General features: G+C 36.0%; 1 protein-coding gene across 3 annotated transcripts in view; it reads left to right on the forward strand.

Annotated features, from left to right (window-relative positions):
• Positions 1-22,481, forward strand: part of LOC126824224 (calcium/calmodulin-dependent protein kinase kinase 1) — an 88,252-nt gene that overhangs the window by 55,173 nt on the left and 10,598 nt on the right. For all 3 annotated transcript variants that reach the window (XM_050553411.2, XM_050553413.1, XM_050553410.2), the window contains 7 exons: positions 2,318-2,371; positions 6,378-6,429; positions 8,281-8,442; positions 9,283-9,304; positions 17,416-17,504; positions 19,542-19,615; positions 21,383-21,482. In XM_050553411.2, the coding sequence (XP_050409368.1) occupies positions 2,318-2,371; positions 6,378-6,429; positions 8,281-8,442; positions 9,283-9,304; positions 17,416-17,504; positions 19,542-19,615; positions 21,383-21,482 (553 nt within the window). The remainder of the gene's footprint in view (positions 1-2,317; positions 2,372-6,377; positions 6,430-8,280; positions 8,443-9,282; positions 9,305-17,415; positions 17,505-19,541; positions 19,616-21,382; positions 21,483-22,481) is intronic.

Raw genomic sequence — 22,481 nt, forward strand, 5'->3', positions numbered from 1 at the left:
ACCAAATTAAATACTTGACTCAATCAAAGAGGTTTAACTGCTTTAAATCGAAGATTCAGGGGCATGGATGGTCTACTGGTTTAGTGGTTTAACGTGTGCTCATTAAATCACAAGGTTCGTCATTGAGTCAAGTGCATGGCGTATTACAAGCAATAGGGTTGCCTGTCCATCCTTGTAGGTTTTCTACGGGTTCTCTGGTTTCCTTCCACTGCTAAAGACTCCTACACGCAAGTGAATTATTAAAATAAAATTGACCCATATGATAGTCCCAAAATAACCTAGTTTGTGTAGAGTGGATGTTAAACCCATAGGCGTTCGAGCCGGGGGGGGGGGGGGGTGACTGTCCCCCTAACTTTCAGGTAATCTGTCTTTTCGGGCAGACGGGTAAAGATAAAACACTAATTTTACTTTTCTTTTAATTGAATACCACGATTTTATACTGAATTGACTGTGGATTAAAACATTTTGTCTGGAGCCACTCTACTTTGTGTGACATTTTTCGGGCATCGACCTATTATTTGTGAATGCAACTGCAACAGTCTGATTGGATTGTTGTAATTCAGGTCAGCATAGAGTGGAATTTCGGTTGCAAACCAATTGGAAACTTTGAAGTTGCTTAATGCACGGGCTTGAATAGCAGAAAAACACATGCACATTTGCGGCAGTTAAATTTTCAAATTTCCCTTGATCACTTTGAAAATTCTTGCGGTGCCTCTGGAGGTTAAAGTTAATATAAATTGCTTAATTTCATGAGACAAAAAATTGAGACAAATTCTAATGATTTCTGATAATTACTTAATGGGTTATTATTCGTCAGATTTTCATGTGTTGTAAATGTTCTTATTACTGACAAGAAAAAATATGTGACAACCCTTGTTGACTGCCTGGCAGCCTACCTTTACATAGGTGACGTCGTTAAGGAGCATTAAAGTTGTTATTGTTGTTTATTACCGATTTAACTCCAATACAATATATATGATAGTATGGATAGGTTGATTTAATTAAATTATTGATACTTAAAGGGTTGAGTGCATAAAAGGTCTGACTATTCATTTTATTCGTGCAAACCACCGGCACTGTCGTCTGTAACCTGAAATTCTTTGGGGCATTTCAGATTCTCCCCCCCCATTATTCCATCATTGTATCATTTGCTTGATAAAGACGAGAGTATCCTCGTCGAAACGTCGCTTAGTATTAAACTCATTACTTGTGTATCTATAAAATTGTACCTTGTGTTTAAAGGCTCAATACCACTCTTGTTGTAACTGAATAATATGTCCCAATCTTTATTCTGGTCAACAAATTGTACTATTTTAGAATATTTCAATTAATTGATGATACAAATTTCATCTTAACACACCTTTTTTAAAAATTTTGAAAAATTCAACATAATGGTTTAAAATGTCTAACGTAAACCTTTTCAAATGAAACTTCGATTTAAAAGTATTTTCGAACCCTCTGGACAAGTAAAATAGGATGTAATGGATAATTTACACAACAGGTAGGACACTTAAACATCTAGTTCTTAGATAGAGATATTATTTATTTTCTGGAGCTTTCAAGCCAGCAAGAGTGGTATTGTCCCTTTAATATGTTCAATTAAATGCCAATCAAAGAAGATAATTCAAAGTGGTTTAACTCCTTTAAACACGCAATCATCTGAACTTCCAGCATTGACCAACTTGGATTAAAACTCCTCAAATCCCCAATTAAAATACCTATATCTCCCTAAAGACATTTAAATACTATCCTTATTACGCTACATCAGTTTGTTTTTATGTTCTTCAGGAATATCTGCAACAATTTTCTTTCTTATTTTTCTGTGAAAAAAGATTTATTTAAAAACCAGAAACACTTAGTTTCAAATGCTTTTAGGTCCAAATTTCTATACATTTTTTACATGATTAGTGGCTTTTTATTTATCAATACTGAATTGGTGTGGCTTATTAAGCAACAATAATGTAGGCTATCAATAATGCTTTAAAAAAAATATTAAAGTAATAAATAACTTACATACTTTATGATCTTAATCCAATAGCTCTTAAGATAAATTCCCCTACTTTACATTCAAATTCAGTATTACTCGTCAACTTCTTTAATATTTGAAATTTATTACTATGATATTGCTGTTAATCCGGGGATTATCTCATTTACCAAGGTATATCAGGTATATAAGGAATTGTGAAAATGTCATGGATTATATAAAATAAGTGCTATTGAAAGTGGCATATCATATTACAGTCAATTTTTTTTATTCCCTAGTTAATATTTCTGTGATAGCTAGAATTTGATGTTCTTGTTATTTATATTTTTACAGGGATCTTATGGAATAGTAAAATTAGCATATAGTGAAGAAGATGAAACTCATTATGTAAGTAAATTCCAGCATCAAGTGTTATAAAGAAATGAAATGGGGTTCAATGTCCGACGTGCAGGGTACTATGAGGGAAATTTTGCCAGGACAGCAGAGCTATGGCCTACTCTTGTTGTGATTTCAAATTGGCACAGGTTCTTTTACATGCACGCCATTGTATTTCCAGGAAATAGGTTTATCATCCCATCCGAATGACTACTGACTGTTCTTTCTAGGCCCTCCGTCTCTGTCCTGTATGACTGACAAGGGGAAACTGCACCAGAAAATCCTGAGAAACTTCTTGGCTAATACAGGAAGTGAACCCAAAACCTCTTACTGGGCCAGCATCTTATTAATTTAACTTTACTGCGGTCCCCAATGTTATAAAGGGTGATTAAGTTAGATGGTTATCAATGACTGTGATAATGCTCTCCATAAATTTCAACTAGAACCTAATTCAACCAGGACTTAATAAGCAGGCCTTCACATTTGTGGGGAGCTTTAGCTCGCCCACATGTAAAGCCATGCAGATTCAATTCTTGATGAGCTTTTAATTTCTCGTCTGAAACCTGACAAAAGCTCTGGTAAATCCTAAAATACAATCAAATTCACCAGATCGTTATTCATTCTAAATTGCATCAGAAAGCATCAGAATATACAGATAGATAATCTATCACTACAACTCGTGTATTGTGTAGTTAGTTTCTGTATTTAATGTTTAATTTTAAACCATTTTTGGCAAGAGTCAAATTTTTAAAATTTGTTGAAACTAAACATTAAATACAGCATAACTACATGAAACATGAGTTGTATAAAACCATATTATGCAGCAGTTTTGTACTGGTGACCATGTCTTTACTCTCTGAATTTCGGGGTGGGGGAGGTTAAAGCTTTGACATGTGCGCTTAAGATAAGTTCTGTCATAAAGTGAAGTGGCGTGATTTCCATTATCCGCTTGTACATGACAAAGTGTAGGGTCGCCTGTCCATCCACTTCCAAAGCCCCCTATGCACAAGCAACTTACTTATATAGAATTGAACCATATGTTAGTTCAAAAATTACCTAGTCTGGGTCAAGTGAACGTTGAACTCTCTCTCTCTCTCTGTCTCTCTCTCTCTCTGATTTTGCTAATGTAAAGGCCCCACAATGAGAAACAACACACCTGTTAAAATACTCTAATTCTTGTCTTACACATACCTTTTTGCTATAAGAAATGAAATGAAATGGGGTTTAACGTCCTACTGTTCTGCTCCGAACTGGGCTAATGAAGACGGGCATATGCCATACAGTGTGCTATGAGGGAAATTTTGCCCGGACAGCGGCACTACAGCCTACTCTTATATCAAATTCCAACTGTCAAGGGATCTTTTACGTGCACGCCAATGTGTACTCGGGACCTCGTTTTTCCGTCCCATCCGAACTACTAGACATTTTGCTATAAGAGTTGGCTTGTTAGTTGGCAGGGGGGTGCGCTTGCGCGTTGAATTATAAGCCTGTCATTGAGTCAACTGGCATGGTTTCGATTCCCCGGTTGTATGTGACAAGGAGTAGGGTCACCTGTCCAACCCCGTGGGTTTTCTCCGGGTCCTCCAGTTTCCTCCCACTGCTAAAGACCCCTACGCGGAAGCAAATTATTGCAATAAAATTGAACCATATATTAGTCCCAAAATGACCTAGTTTGTGTCGAGTGGCTGTTAAACCCCATTTCTCTTTCTCTTGTTAGTTGGCCACAATTGGTTTCCATAAAATCACCAAATATACATAAAAACATACTTCTAGCTCTCACCTTAGATCCATCTACATGACTTTAATAATTAGAAACCTGAGAGTTTTTTAGCTTACGATAACGCATTAATTTTAACGTATTTTTTTAACGAATATTGATAGATTATTCCATTGAGATCTAAAGCCTAGAAAGTATAATTAATGAAGATTGATTCACTCGGTTAAACAAAAATATCTCAGGTTCTTTCTCTCTTGAAGGTCATGCAAAGATAGATAGAGAGAAATGGGATTTAACGTCCATTTGAAGCAAACTAGGTTATTTTGGGACTAACATGGTACAATTTTGTTTCAATAATTCGCTTGCACATTTTAATCTTGGAGGAAACCAGATGATAACCCACGAGTTTGGACAGACGACCCTACTCTTTGTCACATTTAAAGGCTCAATACCACTCTTGTTGTAACTGAATAATATGTCCCAATCTTTATTCTGGTCAACAAATTGTACTATTTTAGAATATTTCAATTAATTGATGATACAAATTTCATCTTAACACACCTTATTTAAAAATTTAGAAAAAATCAACATAATGGTTTGAAACGTCTAACGTAAACCTTTTCAAATGAAACTTCGATTTAAAAATATTTTCGAACCCTCTGGACAAGTAAAATAGGATGTAATGGATAATTTACACAACAGGTAGGACACTTAAACATATAGTACTTAGATAGAGATATTATTTATTTTCTGGAGCTTTCAAGCCAGCGAGAAAGTTATTGTCCCTTTAAAGGTGGGCTAGAAACCACGTCACTTGACTCACTAATAGAATCTAAAGTGCATTTGTTAAACAATTTGGCCTATGTTACTCGCTGGTCCGAGCTACCACTATACACCAAATTTCAGCCTCAGGACAGCCCTAGTGTAGCAACCAACCCTAAACAGACAGACAGACAAACAAAAAAAACGAAATGAAATGAAATGGGGTTTAACGTCCTACTGTTTTTTCTCCGAACTGAGCTAATGAAGACGGGCATACGCCATACAGTGTGCTATAAGGGAAATTTTGCCCAGACAGCGGCAAAATGGCCTACTCTTATATCGAATTCTAACTGTCAATGGATCTTTTACGTGCATGCCACCTCGGTTTTTCATCTCATCCGAATGACTAGACAGCTGTCCTTGTCAGGCCCTCCGTCCTGCATCACTGACAAGGGGGAACCACGCCAGAAAAACAAAAAACAAAAAAAAAACAAGTCACAAATATTAGTATAGATATACGTATGTAATAATTGGTGTCTAAAAAAGTCTGTGACAGGTGTCTTATTTCCAGGCTTGGAGTTTAAGTCTGTTGCCCTTCCTCCAACAAAAGCTTACAATGGATATTATTATGTTGTGATTTATTAGTGATTGGGATACAAAATAAACCCTAAGATTCGAGCCAATTAGTTGAACGAAACAATTCTTCTAAAATCCACAATGAAATAAGATTAGGCTTATTGGAATCTGGATACCATCTGAGTCCGACCATAAAGTCTGTAGTTAATGAGTCCCTCGACGTTTCAATACTACTTATCTTTGACTTTGTGAAGAGCAAAAAATATATAACAAGGTGTTTTTATCAACAGACATATCAACAGTGTACAGTTCCTTCAAAAGACCATGTTTGAATTAAATGGAACATATTATTTCTCTGTTGAAAAACTCAACAATGGTAGGCCCTATGTGACTGGAGCTCAGAAATGAAATGGAGTTTAAAAATTCTGACATTTCTGCACAAACCGGGATAATTAAGACGGACATACACCATGCAGCAATGTGCTGTTAGTAACTACAAGGGAACTGCACCACGCACAAACAATTACACAAGACAAATCTACAGACAAGACACAATACACAGATACCACAAACAACAAACGCACATATCAGATCAAGTGAATGGCTAGAGGGGGCTAGGCATAAGAGTCCGTCCACTTTTTGTCGAACACTGACTGTCAAGACAGACATACACAAAGTACACAAAGCAACATGTTGAGTTCTGTCAAGTGTTCTTTTATGTGCATTCCAACAAATGCATAGGTGGACCCTGGTTTTTTTTATCCCATCTGATCAACTAGACACTTTCTCTGCAAATATCGAGATTGAACCCAGGATCTTGTGCCATGATAAATTAATGAACAACACAGTAATTTTTAACCACTGCTATTAGGAATCTAATATCCCTGTATAAGCTGACATCAGGTTGTATTATCTTAATCTTGTAACCTAATAGGCTTACAAATTACAAATTCTCTTTCATAGGCAATGAAAATCCTCTCCAAGAAGAAATTGATGAAGAAAGCTGGATTTTTCAGTAAGATGAACTTTCTATCTTTGTTATTCAGAGTGTCAGTCTGTTGTCAATGTCAGGAACATTCTTTGTTATTCAGTGTCAATCTGTTGTTAATATTAGGAATATTCTTTGTTATTTATATTTACATTTCTTTTGATTAAGTACTATACTTTGTACAATGTTTTGCTATAATGACAGCTTGGAGAAGAACATTTAATTGCCTCGATAAACTGGCAACACAATGTTCACAACATATGAAATGAAAATGAAATGGGCTTTAACGTCCTATTCTGCTCTGACTGGGCTAATGAAGACAGGCATATGCCATACAGTGTGCTATAAGGGAAATTTTGCCTGAACAGCAGTGCTAAGGCCTACTCTTATATCAACTTCCAACTGCCAAGGGTTCTTTATACATGCACGCCAATGTGTACACAGGACCTCGTTTCTTTCATCCCATCCAAATGACTGTTTGTTGTACCTTGCCAGGACCTCTGTCCTGCCTGATTGACAAAGAGGAACCAAACCGGAAAATCACGATGAACTTTCTCGATCAACACAAGACCTCTAGGTTAGCGAACCTTGGCTCAAAACAAAACACAATGTATATACTTATCTGTTATTTAATAACATCATATTTGCATTAACTTGAAAATGTGATCTATATGAATTACGAAACATCATTATTGTCCCCCGCCTTTCGAAGAAAGCAGGGGACTATTAAAATGGGTTCGTCCATCTGTCTGTCCGCCCGTCTGTCCATCACACTTTTTGGGACACAATAACTCTCTTTCTAATTGAGCTAGAATGTTCAAACTTAGTTTATTTTGGGATTTCGGCGGAGGACATCCGCCTCACTGTTGGCTTGTTAAATAACAGAGAAGTAGTTCTATCCATATGTGTTGTGTTTTTGTTGTGATAAATTATGTTAGTGATACTTTTAAATGTCATCTAAAAGAATTGATTATTGATGTTTCATTTAAAATGATTGGAAAAAATAAATTATAGATGACATTTTATCCAATTGCTGTTGTTACCATACTAATTATGTTTTCAAATATTAAAGGTCCTACGAAAACATTATTATGGTTTTATCTTCTCTGTGATTGTGTTTTTTATTGTGCGGTCGCCATTGTATCATTAATTGTTCTGTCCTCGTTTCATTGTGCAGTTGTCATGCATTGTCTGTTACTATACATTTCCATTCTTGAGCATTCTAAATAATGTTGAGTTGTTGTTACTTCCGTAAAAGTTGGTCGATTAATTTTGTATGATGAATGAATAAGTACGATGAAATTTAAACAAGCCAAACAGTCAACCACCTTTTTCTTATTAATTATAAAATAAGGTCCAAAGGATGGTATTAAGTTAACCTGTGAATAAACATTTGTCATGAGATAAAAGTATATCTTGTTCAGTTCATTGTGGTTGCTGATACCAACTGAACATTTTAAATGTTCTCAAATTTATTATTTAATATTTAGTTCAGAAAACATATTCAACGGTATATAATCTTCCGATTTGCATTCAATCAGATTAAAAAAGAGGCCAATCAAGAGATTTTATCCAACATTTATGGGTACCACGGGCTTGTTTTTAAAATGGTCTGCAGAGGATCAAATCTTCATATTTTTGTAAACTGATCGAAATTGAGCTATGTTTGGACTGATGTTCTTTTAGAGATTCAACTTTCACCATACTATAGTTTACAAGGGTTTCATAATCCCCCAAATGACGATCATCAGCTTTAATTACTTTATTTACTAATTATTTGAATAGCTCACAGGTTATTTGTTTGTTGTTTGTTTTATGAGACATTTAGCTGCAGTGTTTATATCTAGTATATATATTGGTTGGGGTTTTTTTTTTCAGAAAGACCTCCTCCAGTGAGAGAAGGTAAAGCAGCACATGTCCCCCCTAATCCATTAGAACGTGTATATAGAGAGATAGCTATATTAAAGAAATTAGATCATCCGAATGTTGTCAAATTAATAGAAGTATTAGATGATCCTGAAGAAGATAATCTTTATATGGGTAAGTTATATATCTATATGTAACATTAATTTTATGTTTGAAAATGTTTTTGTATAGATATTACAAGTCATGATGTTCACAGTCTCCTTATACACAACCAATACTGGTCAAATAGCGATTATAAAGTCATATTATCTTTTATTGTGTCCTCAGTTGTCACTATTAAAATCTCCTGATAGTGCTCTTTTTAATGATCTCTCCCTGGTAGTGACTGTTAAAATTACCCTGATGGGGACAGTTAATTTCTCACAGAAAGTGAGTGCTAAAATCCCCCTAATAGTGACTGTTAAAATCCCCCTGATAGTGACTTTTAAAATCTCCTTGATAGTAACTATTCATCTCTCACTGATAATGACAGTTGAAAACTTTCTGATAGTGACTGTTAAAATCTCTTTGATAGTCATTGATAAAATCTCCCTGATAGGGCTATTCAAATCTTCCTGATGGTGACTGTTAAAACCTCCTCACAGTGACTGTTAAAATCCTCCTCACAGTGATTGTTAAAATCTCCCTGATAGTAATTGTTAAATCTCCCTAATATTGACAGTTAAAATCAAGGTCTCAATGATGATGGCTGTTAAAATCTTCCTGATAGTAATTGTTCATTTCTCACTGATAGTTAATTGAAATCTCCCTGATACTAATTGTTAAATTCTCCATGATATTGATAGTTAAAACGAAAACCCTGATAGTTGATAGAAAGGTCTCCCTGATAGTGGCTTATAAGGCTATTATAGTCCTCCGATAGTGACGGTCAAAATCTCCCTTAAATAGCTAATCACATTATGATATCATAGTAATATTTATTGTTTCATAGACAAAATTTTGTTTATATTTCAGCTTTTGAGCTTGTTGAAAAGGGGTAAGTTTTCTAAATTTTTAATGGACCTAAGGTTACTGTGTACCCTGCGGATACGAGTCAAAACTGCTGCTTACATTAGCTATAATTAGTGACAGCTATTATGCACTAAGCAGAGTGCCACATTCATACCTTCCAGAAGACTGAATGCTACTACCTCTGATGTAGGCAAATCATGAGGATGACAATTTTTATATCACAGGATAAACTACCAGTACAATGAGATTGAATTAGTGACAGTTGTCATACACAATGCAGGATGTTCACTGCATTCCTTGAATATGTAATCATGTATTTAGGTCACAAGTCTTGTGTTTTGGAAGTTCACATGGCTGTTTTAATGAGTATTAAATGCTCAACAAAACTTTGGTTGTTTTTAGATTGATATGGTATTATCATTGATGTATATGCAGTAGTATTGTTTCACACTGTCTAACACACTCCTGACACTCAATGAATGATGATATAATTAATAGTGGTTGAACTCAATAAGATTTTTGTGCGGACGATAGTGTGTAATCAATATTAGATTAATTAATGATGCATTTGTCATTAAATATTGATTTTATGTAGGGAGATATCATGCCACTGTGATGTATATAAAAACACCTTCAGTCACATGGCAAATAGATCCATATGCCAATATTTGATCATACATTTTTTATACGCCCACATTTTCATGTGGACGTATTATGCCGTCGCCCCTGTCCGTCCGTCCACAATTTGTTTGTGGACACTCTACAGGTCACAATTCTTATCCGATTTTGACGAAACTTGAAATATAGGTTTATCTCCAAAAGATCTCGGTTCCTTTCGATATTGGCATGTATTGGATCGAAACTTCATGGATTATGGCCCCTGTTTGTACGTAAAATCACGTTTTTAGCTTGTGGACACTATAGAGGTCACAATTTTTATCCAATTTTGTTGAAACTTGAAATCTAAGTTGATAATCCAAAGAACTTGGTTCCTTTCGATATTCGTGCATATCGGCCCATAACCTCCTGAATTATGGCCCCTGATTGTACCAAAAATCGTGTTTTTAGCTTGTGGACCCTATAGAGGTCATAATTTTTATCCGATTTAAAAAACCGTTCAAATATATCACCGTTACACCCTAAGGATGGCTGAGTTCGAATTTCGTGAAAATCGGCCCGAAATTGACAGACAAAATGGCCGCCGTTCGTTCTCAAATAGCGTAAAAATATGGTATATCAAGGTTGTGGACACTATAGAAACTTGAAATGTAAGTTTATAAACCAAAGATCTTGGTTCCTTTCGATATTCGTGCATATCGAACCGTAACTTCCTGAATTATGGCCCCTGATTGTACGAAAAATCGCGTTTTTAGCTTGTGGACCCTATAGAGGTCATAATTTTTATCCGATTTAAAAAAACGTATTATTATATCACCGTTACACCCTAAGGACGGCTGAGTTCGAATTTCGTGAAAATCGGCCCAAAATTGACAGACAAAATGGCCGCCGTTCGTTCTCAAATAGCGTAAAATATGGTATATCAAGGTTGTGGACACTATAGAGGTCACAATTTTTATCCGATTTTGTTGAAACTTGAAATGTAAGTTTATAACCCAAAGATCTCGGTTCCTTTCAATATTCACGCATATCGACAGGCATCGATATTTCCGCGCACATGCGCACGGCGTGCGCAGGCACAATCATTTCAAAAAAATGTTTGCAGGCACATTGTTAAAGATGTAGCCACGCCGGGCGGCGCCTGCGCCCTGCACTATTTTTTGACGCCCAGCACAAAGAAAAAATCGAAGAAAGCCGCCCAGTCGTATTTAAACCCCTTCGTCCTTCTCGGTACACAAACTCGGCGCTCGAAATTTACCACGGCAAAAACGGCAAAGCCATGGTAAAAGCCAACGTACGTACGTAAACCATGTCACGGCATAATTTATTTTTGTGTGCCGTAGTAGACCCTATCATCCCAAATTAGTTTAAAGAAAGATGTATTGGTATTTTGTTTATTTAGACTTAGAAGATATGTAGGCCTAGGTCTATTCATTTTACAATTATTCTACGGTCTTTATATTTGTTTATTTGCCGTAAATAGGTCACCCAGACCAATTTACGGCACTCCAATGTTAAAGGTTTGAATGTCGTAATTGTCCAACACGTGCCTGCAAATTTTCACGACGTTTCTTATTTTATTTCTTACTCGTGTTGACCGTGGATTTGCTACGGCCCGAGAGTAGGACTAGGAGGACGATGAGAGCTTTCTCAGTTTCTGCCTGACCCGATTCTCATTCCACCGTAATAATAATAATATTCGTGAGACACGTACAACAACTTTACAAACAAGTCAAATAATACAACGTGTTTTAATTATCAATATCTACCTGTTGTCATAGTTCGTTGTACTCAAATAAAAGTAATAAAGTAATATTTGAAAAAAAAAACCCAACAAAACAACAAATACCGAAAGGTCCTCAACTTATCTATCCAGAGAAACAGAGTGGGGCGGGACAATTTTATGCTCGGTCAGGTGGAGTCAAAAAGTTTTTAGATCCCTGTATCATTGATGAAAATTAAGTGAATTTGGTAAAATTTGAATATATAAATGGAAATTTGATTTGCACTGAACCAAATACAAAAGGCAGCAGATGCTCTGAAAATACACAAAGAAGGGTTTAATTTTCATAAAAGACCACAACCCCCTCCCAAAATTTTTTGGGGCTCACTCCGCTCCCCACATATATTTTTACACCACTCACCAAATCATGGCTACATCCCTGTGTTTCAGTATGACCCTGCAGGCACATTTTCAAGTGTGTGCGCAGGCACACTCAACTTTTATAGAGCCCTGCATATCGAATTGTAATTTCCTGAATTATGGCCCTTGATTGTAGGAAAAATCACTTTCTTGTTAGCTTGTTCTCTATCCATCTCTCGAAAATGTGGGCGTATCCTGCCTGGCAGCCGCTGGTTTATAGTTTGCAAAGTAGTTTGTTTTTGTAACAGGTCATATTGCAGACATCTACCAAAATTCAGAATTTTTTGATGGTATTTCATGGAATTGCTACACTTTATTTCAAATTCTACCTATCCAGGTGTATTTTACGTGCATGCCAATGTGTACGCAGGGCCTCAGTTTTTTGTCCCATCCAAATGACTAGGTGCTATTTATGAATTAACTGCCACTGAAAAACAATCTCGCCTTTCCAGTCATTGATATTTGGGGGGCAAGATCATTATTAAGTACCTCCCTACCCTCCTCATACCCCTCTGGCAATATCTCTAACATTCCATATATAATTCTTGTGGACAAATAATGATATGAATGTTTTTGTTTTTGCCAAATTCCTAATGCCAAAAATATGTTGCATGGTATTTGTTGAATGTCAACTAAAGGGAAGTTATCTAAAAACAGATTCTTGTACTTAAAAGTTCATATTCCTGGAAGAAATGAATTCGCCTACAGAGATATTTTTATTAGACAATAACCTATGAGATTATATGGTCAAAATAGCTTATGGGTACCACATGGCATTTATCAACCATTTGAATGGAATTAAGGAATAAACACAATGGAATCAAAGGGGATAGACATTATTGGTTTGTATGTTCTTCCAAGCTACAATAAACCAGAATCAATGGTAAAAGTCAAATATTGAGTTTAAGGCTAAAACTACACCTACCCAAAAAACATATTGGTCTAGATATTATCCAAATTGATCGATATTAATGTTAGTTATTGGTGTCTTTGATCAGCTTAAATGTATTCGTAGTGAATGGTTTAACATGTGTGCTTTAATTCATAAGGTCTGTCATTGAATCAAGTGGTGTGGTTTACTGTGCCCTGCTTACATGTGACATAGATTAGGGTCGCCTGTCCAACCTTGTGGGTTTCCTTTGGGTCTTACAGTTTCCTATCACTGCTAAAGATCCCCTATGCATAATAAAATTGAATCATGTGTTATGTTACAAAACAAATGGAATATATTATATGCAAATGTTATTTAACACCTTCCATCCATGAAATTGATTAAAACATCCTTATGATGTTTTGAGCCACAGATGGTTGACATTGGCACTGGCTTGACACAGCCAACGGCTGCATGGAAGTCATTAGTTACTACCCCCGGTCCGTGTTATGTAATGTCTCTTGTCTTATAAAGCCATCTGTAGTGAGCGCTTAAACTGGTATGATGCAATTAAATATAGCCAGCTGCATAATTTCTTTGATTGTTTAGAAAGGGATTATAAACAGATATCTGAAGTGATAGAAGGGCAGTTAAGGCTGGACAGTGGCCATGTAAGTTAGTTGGGAGTTGGCACCTAGGATGCCAAGCCGAGCTAGGACCATGGCTGTCTCATTACGGAATCTAATTACGGAGTTTTTAACTATAAGAAGTTTTGTACTTGATATGCACTTGGACTTGGCATGATTACCTCAATTAAGCCGAAGGTATTCATCGTAATGATTGACTCTTTGATGGGTTTCTTAATCGACGAGTAATAATTAACTCTTTGTAATTGGCCGAAAGTAGATTGATTTATGATACCATTGTGTTCATTGTTTTACCAATCGGCCTGATAATTAATGCTTTGTAAATCGGCCGAAAGTAGATTGATTTGTGATACCTTAGTGGCCGGTTCATTGTTTTACCAATTGGCTAGATTAAAGATCAATCGGCTAAAGCCGACAAAAAACAGCCGATTAAGATCCCTGGTATGGAGTTATAAAAAGAGTTGGGTCTTGAAAGAACGAATACTGTAACAGTAGTCCCAAAATGACCTAGTTTGTGTCAAGTGGATGTTGAACCCCATTTCTTTTTTCCCACTGAAAAGTGCTGAATGCCAAAAAAGTAACACAAATATGACTTTACAATCTCAATTTATAGGATATGTTATATTCTGCACATACTTAAAAGGCTGATTCTGTAATAATTAAAAATAAGTTTTCAGTTATTTTAATTTTTCAGTATTTTGTGTTGCGTTTTAATAATGAAATTTTATATTAGCCTTCAGTCATGGTTTCCTCTTTAAGCTATGAGCACATGTGTATAGAACTTAAAGTCTTAATTCAAATCTTAACACATCATTATATTATTTCTTGAATAGTTCCAGTTTCTAAATATGGATTCTAATAGACACTTTTCTGAATTTGTAACTGAGTTTAATTTTGAAGTGTTCAAAGAACTTTAGATACCAGCTACAGCTTACTTGATTTAAGTCAGCATATGAAAAGTAACATATTAGAAATCACATCTGTTGGGAAATCATTGCTTGATTATTTACACCTTATCTCTATATCCTGTGGGACCCAGGATGGAAATTATCCTTTAAGAGAAAATGTTGAAATGAAATGATAGCTTGGGGAGGGATGCGAGAATGTATGGCGACTAGTTTAAATTTATAGAGTGAATATCTTTCACACTAATCAAAGTTTTTACTAATCTGATTAATTACACTTTGCATGTTTTATGTGTTTGAAGAAATGAAATAATGGAATTTACGACTTAATGACTCACGCAAGACCGTCTGCTTGTGACCTCTAGGGACGTGTTAATTAAGACCCTGATTTAATAATCAATGTTGTACGTGGCGTATAAACTATTGATAATCTGACAATTGTCACTGCATTCACATGGCACCAACTTTAAAAAGATTGGTGTAGGAGTTTGATTTGCGACTTGTTTCATCCATTTATCATGCTTCAAGTCGATAATAAATCTCGCACCTTATTATACATGTAATTATATTAATATACATGGGAACATATTAATAACTTAATAACACAGACAACATAATACACTAGAGCTTGTTGTTGGGTTGAACCGGTAGTAGAGTCTCTGTTTACCATATACCTCCACCCACCTCCAGCCCATGCTTCAAGTTGATAATGGATCTCTCACCTGACATGTAATTATATTAATATATACAGGAACATATAAATAACTTTCCTTTTAATAATACAGACAGCATATTACAGTAGGACTTGGTGTAACCTTGTTGTTGGGAGTAGCAGATAGTCTGTCTCCAGATGCTCCAACCCATGCTGCAAGGCAATGACATCTCTCATCTTATTACATGTAATTATATTTATAAACGTATAAATAACTTTCCATTTAATAACACTGACAACATGATACAATAGGACTTGCTGTAACATTGTTGTCGGGTTGAGGGGGTGGCAGAACCTCTGTCTTCAGGTGCCCCCCCCCCCCAACCCATGCTTCAAGGCAATAATAAATCACTTACCTTATTATGTATATAGTTATATTAATGTGCATGGGAACATATAAATAATTTTCCATTTAATAACAGACAGCATAATACATAGGACATGGTGTAACCTTGTTGTTGTGTTACTGGGGTGGCAGATCCTCTCTCTCCCAGGACCCCCCTCCACCAACCCATGCTTCAAGACAATGACAAATTTCTCACCTTATTACATGTAATTATATTAATAAACGTATAAATAACTTTCCATTTAATAACACAGTCAACATGACACAAAAGGACTTGGTGTTACCTTGTTGTTGGGTTGACAGGGTGGCAGAGACTCTATTCTCCAGATACCCTCCCAACCAAGACAGAAACTAAATCAGACTCTCAATTATTCATTATAGTTAAAACCTTGATTAGTGAGATAGATAGATATCCACAAGAGATAAATTCATACATTCTCTCATCCCTCCCGAACCATCCGACTAGACACCACGCACTTCCCTCCCTCTTTCAGGGGGGTTGGATGGCTGAATGGTTAGCGTGCGCGTGCTGTATCATAAAGTCTGTCATTGAGTTGACTGGCGTGGTTTCGAATCCCCGGTTGTACGTGACAAGGAGTAGGGTCGCCTGTCCAACCTCGTGGGTTTTCTCCGGGATCTCCGGTTTCCTCCCACTGCTAAAGACCCCTACGCGCAAGCGAATTATGTAAATAAAATAAAAACAATATGTTAGTCCCGAAATGACCTAGATTGTGTCGAGTGGACGTTAAACCCCATTTCTCTCTCTCTCTCTCCCTCCCTCTTTCACCTCTGATATGGGTGAACCATGCTGGAAAAATCCTAGAGAACTTTATCAGCCAACACCAGGATCACACCCTAGACCTTGTTAGTGAGCCAGTGTCTTAGTTGCTGAGCCACCGTGGCTCCTATCCCAGTTTGTACAAACCAGAATAATATAATGTGAAATCCATCATTTAAAAAGTGAGAGAATCAAGTATGCGTTAAATTTATGTTGTAATGTGAACTGTCAGATTATAACAAGACTTTAGATAAAATCTGACACAATAATCACTTGAGAACATATATCTATATTAGCATAAGAGTCTTAATATACAACTAGGTTAAGTTTATTGTTAAACTTAGATTATAATCCAGTACAATGGTGATAATAATGTTTTATTACACAACTACATGCCGGGTCGGATTTACCCACTGGCATAGTAAGACCTTTTTGGTATCTGGGGGCCCACTAAAACTAATTTTTCGTGCAGCGTGTCACCGTATAACTTTGTTTTAATTGTACACTAGCTATTTCATTATTATAATAGATTTAAAACCATAAGGAGCACTGTAGAATAAGTAAAATGCCAGGTGTATGGGACCCCAATAAGTATAGGAGCCAACATTTCGATAAATTAGGGGGCCCACTAATAACTTTGACCTGTGGTCCACAAGTAGGTCAGTCTGGCTCTGCATTGGCAATAACATAAAACAAGATATATATAAGAGACTGTGGTGACTCAGTGAGTTGGCAATAAAACTGTATTATGAAGCCAAAATTCTATATACTACTCTGTGAGCTTATTCGATTGACTATTTTTGAAGACATTTAATAGCAGGTTAAAGCTTGCATATCTCTTTTCTTGTTATATGTTTTGTATTTCAGGGCTGTGTATCTGTTCTTTACGCTATAAGTTCTGTATTTCAGGACTGTGTCTCTGTTCTTCATTTTATAAGTTCTGTACTGTGTCTCTGTTCTTCATGTTGTATGTTTGTATTTCAGAAACTGTGTATTTATTCTTCATGTTATGTTTCTGTATTTCAGGGCTATGTATCTGTTCTTCATATTATATATTTCTGTATTTCAGGGCCGTGTATCTCTGTTCTTCATGTTATATATGTTTCTGTATTGCAGGGCTGTGATGATGGTTGGTACAACTCAAGCTTTTTCCGAAGAACAAGCGGGAAATTATTTTCGTGACATAGTTCTTGGACTTGAATATTGTAAGTATGTAAGCTGCTTTATTTTCTTACATGGGAATCGTATCTCCTGTTTGTACCAACATTGTTTGGCAGAATTTCAGATTTTCTATGTTTCAGTCATATTTACCACTTTTAACTGATACATCAGAGAGGTTCGATGGCCGATTGGTTAGCGCGTGTGTCATAAGGTCTGTCATTGAGTCAACAGGAATGGTTTTGATTTCCCAGTTATATGTGACAAGGAGTAGGGTCGCCTGTCCAACCTTAAACTTTTTCTACGGGTCCTCAGTTTTCCTCCCACTGCTAAAGACCCCTACACGCAAAGGGAATTATTGAAATAAAATTGAACCATGTGTTTGTCCCGAAATGACCTAGATTGTGTCAAATGAAAAAATAAACCCCATTTCTCTGTCTTTTAAATATGAAATGAAATGAAATGGAGTTTAACGTCCTACTTTTCTGCTCCTAACCTGGGCTAATGAAGACGGGCATACGCCATACAGTGTGCTATGAGGAAAATTTTGCCCGGACAGCAGCACTACGGCCGACTATTATATCGAATTCCAACTGCCAAGGGATCTTTTACGTGCACGCCAATGTGTACACGGGACCTCAGTTTTTCGTCCCATCCGAACGACTAGACAGCTTTCCTTGTCAGCCCCTCCGTCCTGTATCACTGACAAGGGAGAACCACGCCGGAAAATCTGGATGAACTTTCTCGGCCAATGCAGGGTCTTTTAAATAATGATAGGGGTCTGACATAGGCATTTTGCTTGTTCCCGGATCTCCCATATGTAAAAATTGGTTTAAACAATATTTTATTTTGAGTACAATGTGAGTATATACAATGGATTTGAAAACAAGCCGAAGCTTATATAAGTATATCTCCATGCAAAACATCAGGGCCCTTATTCACGAAAACTTAAACTAAGATACAATCGAAATTTTAAGAAATACTGCAATTCGATTGGCTGACCAGTAAAATCAATTTGCATATATCCAATTTGCATATTGGTCAGCCAATCGAATTGCAGTATTTCTTAAAATTTCGATTGTATCTTAGTTTAAGTTTTCGTGAATAAGGGCCCAGGCTGATAAAATTTTGACGAGAAATCTGATTGTAGAAAAACAGAGATTGTGACAGAATTAGTGTGCATGTACCATAGTTAGGGTACAATTTTTATACTAAATACTAAAATAAACTTCTGAGAAAAACAGGCAGTTATTTTCCCTTTATTATACAATGATATCCATCACATCAAAGATAACAGATGATTTACTATTAATAATTACACCTTAGTCAAATCAGTTTCACCAGTTTTCATGTCAGTTTTCGTGTCATAATTTTCAAAACTTAGGCTGTACAAAAAAATATTCTGGTTTTTAGACAATCCTTCAAAAAGAATCTGATGTGCGCTGTATCATAAAGTCTGTCATTGAATCAACTGGTGTGGTTTTGATTCCCCGGTTGTATGTGACCAGGAGTAGGGTTGCCTACTGCTAAAAAACCCTTGTGCAAGTGAATTATTGAAATAAAATTGAACCATATGTTAGTCCCTAAATGACCTAGTTTGTATCGAGTGGACATTAAACCCCATTTCTCTCACATCACATTTCAAGGCTCTACATTTATGTCACCATGTCATTTATAGAAATGTATGCTTGTCTGGTGTCACTCATGATTGCCGGTGATATTTATCACATTCAAAGTTTTGATTCCTGGAACTGAATGTAAAATGTATGATTGCCAGTGATATTTATCACATTCAAAGTTTTGATTCCTGGAACTGAGTGGAAAATATTCACATGAGATAATTAATGGGATTGGTTTTATTATTTTTGCATATAAAAACATGACAAAGGAGTAACTGTGAACCAAAATATTTTTTTTTGTATGGCCTTAAAAACACGAACGGATACAGGGGTATAAGTAGATTTGATAACAGGTTCTAAATCTACAAGTTTTTTTTTATGTTATTTGTCTCCAGAAATAATTGATAATAAATGATGATAACTGCGTCTTTGATGTATGTGTTTATTTTTTTTTTATTATTTCAGTACATCATCAAAAAATCATTCATCGTGATATCAAGCCGTCAAATTTACTGCTGGGAGATGATGGACACATCAAGGTTAGACAATTATTATCTGATTCATCCTAATTTAATTATTTTGGTTGTTCTGTGTGGATGATAATAGTTTTTCGTATAATTTCCTTTATGAAACATGGAAAAGGAAATGTTCATTTTTTTCATGGAACAGCTTTGATATAGAACTGAATGAAAAAAATCGTTCATCTTTTTTGCACTGACTCGGCTAATGCAGACAGGCCTACAGGTATGCTGTGTGCTATTAGGGAAATATTGCACGGACAGCTGCACTACGGCCTATTTTTATTTCAAATTCAACTGTGTGGGATTCTTTTATGTAAACGCAAATGTTCTCCATTGTAAGCCCTAAGTCCTGCATCAAAGACAAGAAAGAAATATAAAGGAACTGTTGTGTTTAAACAAGATTGATCTTTTTAAACACCAAAATTTAAATGTAGTCATACCATGTTGTCACCTATGACCTTTCGCCTGTCAAATCCTATTGAATTTTAATAATCACCTTCACAGCTATTAATGTCCCTCTGTGATAAAATCTTGTTACCACTTTATAGGTGGCCATTATTAACCCATCTTTCTGATGTATGCAATTGACAGGAAGAACTGTATTGATTTTCATTGATTTCCAATAATAATTTCCAGAGTTATTTCCCATTTTAATGAAATCTTGTTTGAACTTTATATGCTGCAAGTATTAACATTACCTTCTGTTGGTTATCTATCTTGTAAAAGTGAAATGAAATGAGATTTAAGTCCTTCTTTTCCTCACCAGTCTGTAATGTTGTTACGATGCACCGTAATAACTTCAGAATTATCCCCCTTATTTATGTAATCTTGCTAGCATGTTAAAGGCTTTAATTTTAAACTTTTATGAATTGCTTACCTTATAACTATTTGGACAACTGATGGGTATATGTTTTTTACCTGACAACCTATATGTTATAAATAGTTGCTTTTCTGTTTGGATTCCTGTACACATACCCATATGTTTTACGTTTTTACTTTAATGATGTCTTGGATTAACTCTTTCACCACAAATCAAGAGGATCAATGTCCCCTTCTCTTTTACAAATATTCTAGAACACCTGATGTCACTTTTCATATGTTTGGTTTACACTGCTAAGGGACTGTCAAAAAAAAATTATATCATTTTTTCATCCAACTGAATAACCCACAGAATTGGGTGGGTTTGTTGGACGACACTGCGGAGAGAAAATTTTAAATTTAATGTCTGTTATTTAGTTGAGGGGTTGGATGGCTGAATGGTTAGCACGTGCGCGCTGTATCATAAAGTCTGTCATTGAGTCAACTGGCGTGGTTTCGATTCCCCAGTTGTACGTGACAAGGAGTAGGGTCGCCTGTCCAACCTCGTGGGTTTTCTCCAGGTCCTCCGGTTTCCTCCCACTGGTAAAGACCCCTACGCGCAAGCGAATTATGGAAATAAAATTGAACCATATGTTAGTCCCAAAATGACCTAGTTTGTGTCAAGTGGACTTTAAACCCCATTTCTCTCTCTCTCTGTTATTTAGTTCTAAACTCTCATCAAAATCCCCTTACTAATATTTTCTTACTTCGTCGGCACAGATGGGCAGGTGGTTGGTTTTAGATTTATCCACCGTTTATTTCTTTGGCCGCAAGTGTTAAAATTTGGGAAGGTCCCAAAATAATTTTTTTACCGGCTAAATATTTGTGTTAGATTTGGTAATATAGACATATCAATTTGTCTGATAAGGATGGCAAATTTGTATTAAGATGTTAGCATAGAATATTAATGGTTGGTTTTGATTTCAGATTGCTGATTTTGGTGTTAGTAATGAATTTAGTGGTGGAGATGCCTTCCTTTCTAACACTGTTGGTACACCTGCATTCATGGCACCAGAAACTCTAAGAGGTATGCCTTATTATACCATACATCTGATATTAGTAAGAAAACCAGATATTATGGAGCGAACTGTCTCATCAAGAAATAATTAAGCTAACTACTAAATTTATGAAAAATAAAAGCCACGTTTAAAATTAATCAGACAAATAATCCACCTGCCTCAATCCATCGACTTAGAATATTATGTTGTCGGAATAAAAACTGCTTTTAGCATCAATATTAATAAAAAATCTCATGAATATATTGTCTGTGTCAAATATCACATGTCTTAATAATTGACATGTGATGTTATTTTTATTATTTTTTATTATGAGCTTGATGTGAGATACGTGTGTAAAATATTTCTTCGTGTGTAAAATATTTCTTCATGAATTGTATAGAAATAGCAATGTAAGCTTGCATTGGGCTCCTGGTTGAAAATGTCACTGGGGGCCTTGTACTCAACCGAGCATGTGAGGCTATTCCAGCGCATGCCTCTTTGTTGCCTTACCGTAACTGCCAAAATTTGATGTCCCTCTTGCTAAACTCTACATATGACATAATTATTTATGGTACACAACATCCCTGTAATATTGGAAATAAAATGAAATGAAATGGGGTTTAACGTCCTACTGGTCTGCTTCGACTCCGCTAATGAAGATTGGCATACTCCATACAGTGTGCTATGAGGGAAATTTTGCCCGGTCAGTGGCCCTATGGCCTACTCTTATATTGAATTCCAACTGCCAAGGGATATTTTACATGCATGCCAATGTATACACAGGATCTCGGTTTTTCATCCCATCTGAATGACTAGACAGCTGACCTTGTCAGGTCCTCTGTCCTGCACCACTGACAAGGGGAAACCACGCCAGAAAGTCCTAGTGAACTTTCTCGGAAAATTCAAGGATTAAACACGCGACCTCCAGACTACCGACCCATCATCTTACCCACTTAGCCACCGTGGCTCCCCTGTAGTATTGAATAGTGCATTACTATATTTGCGTGTTTTTTAAAGCGACAATATTA

Source organism: Patella vulgata, chromosome 6, assembly GCF_932274485.2.
Source record: "Patella vulgata chromosome 6, xgPatVulg1.2, whole genome shotgun sequence".
Classification (NCBI taxonomy): domain Eukaryota; kingdom Metazoa; phylum Mollusca; class Gastropoda; family Patellidae; genus Patella; species Patella vulgata.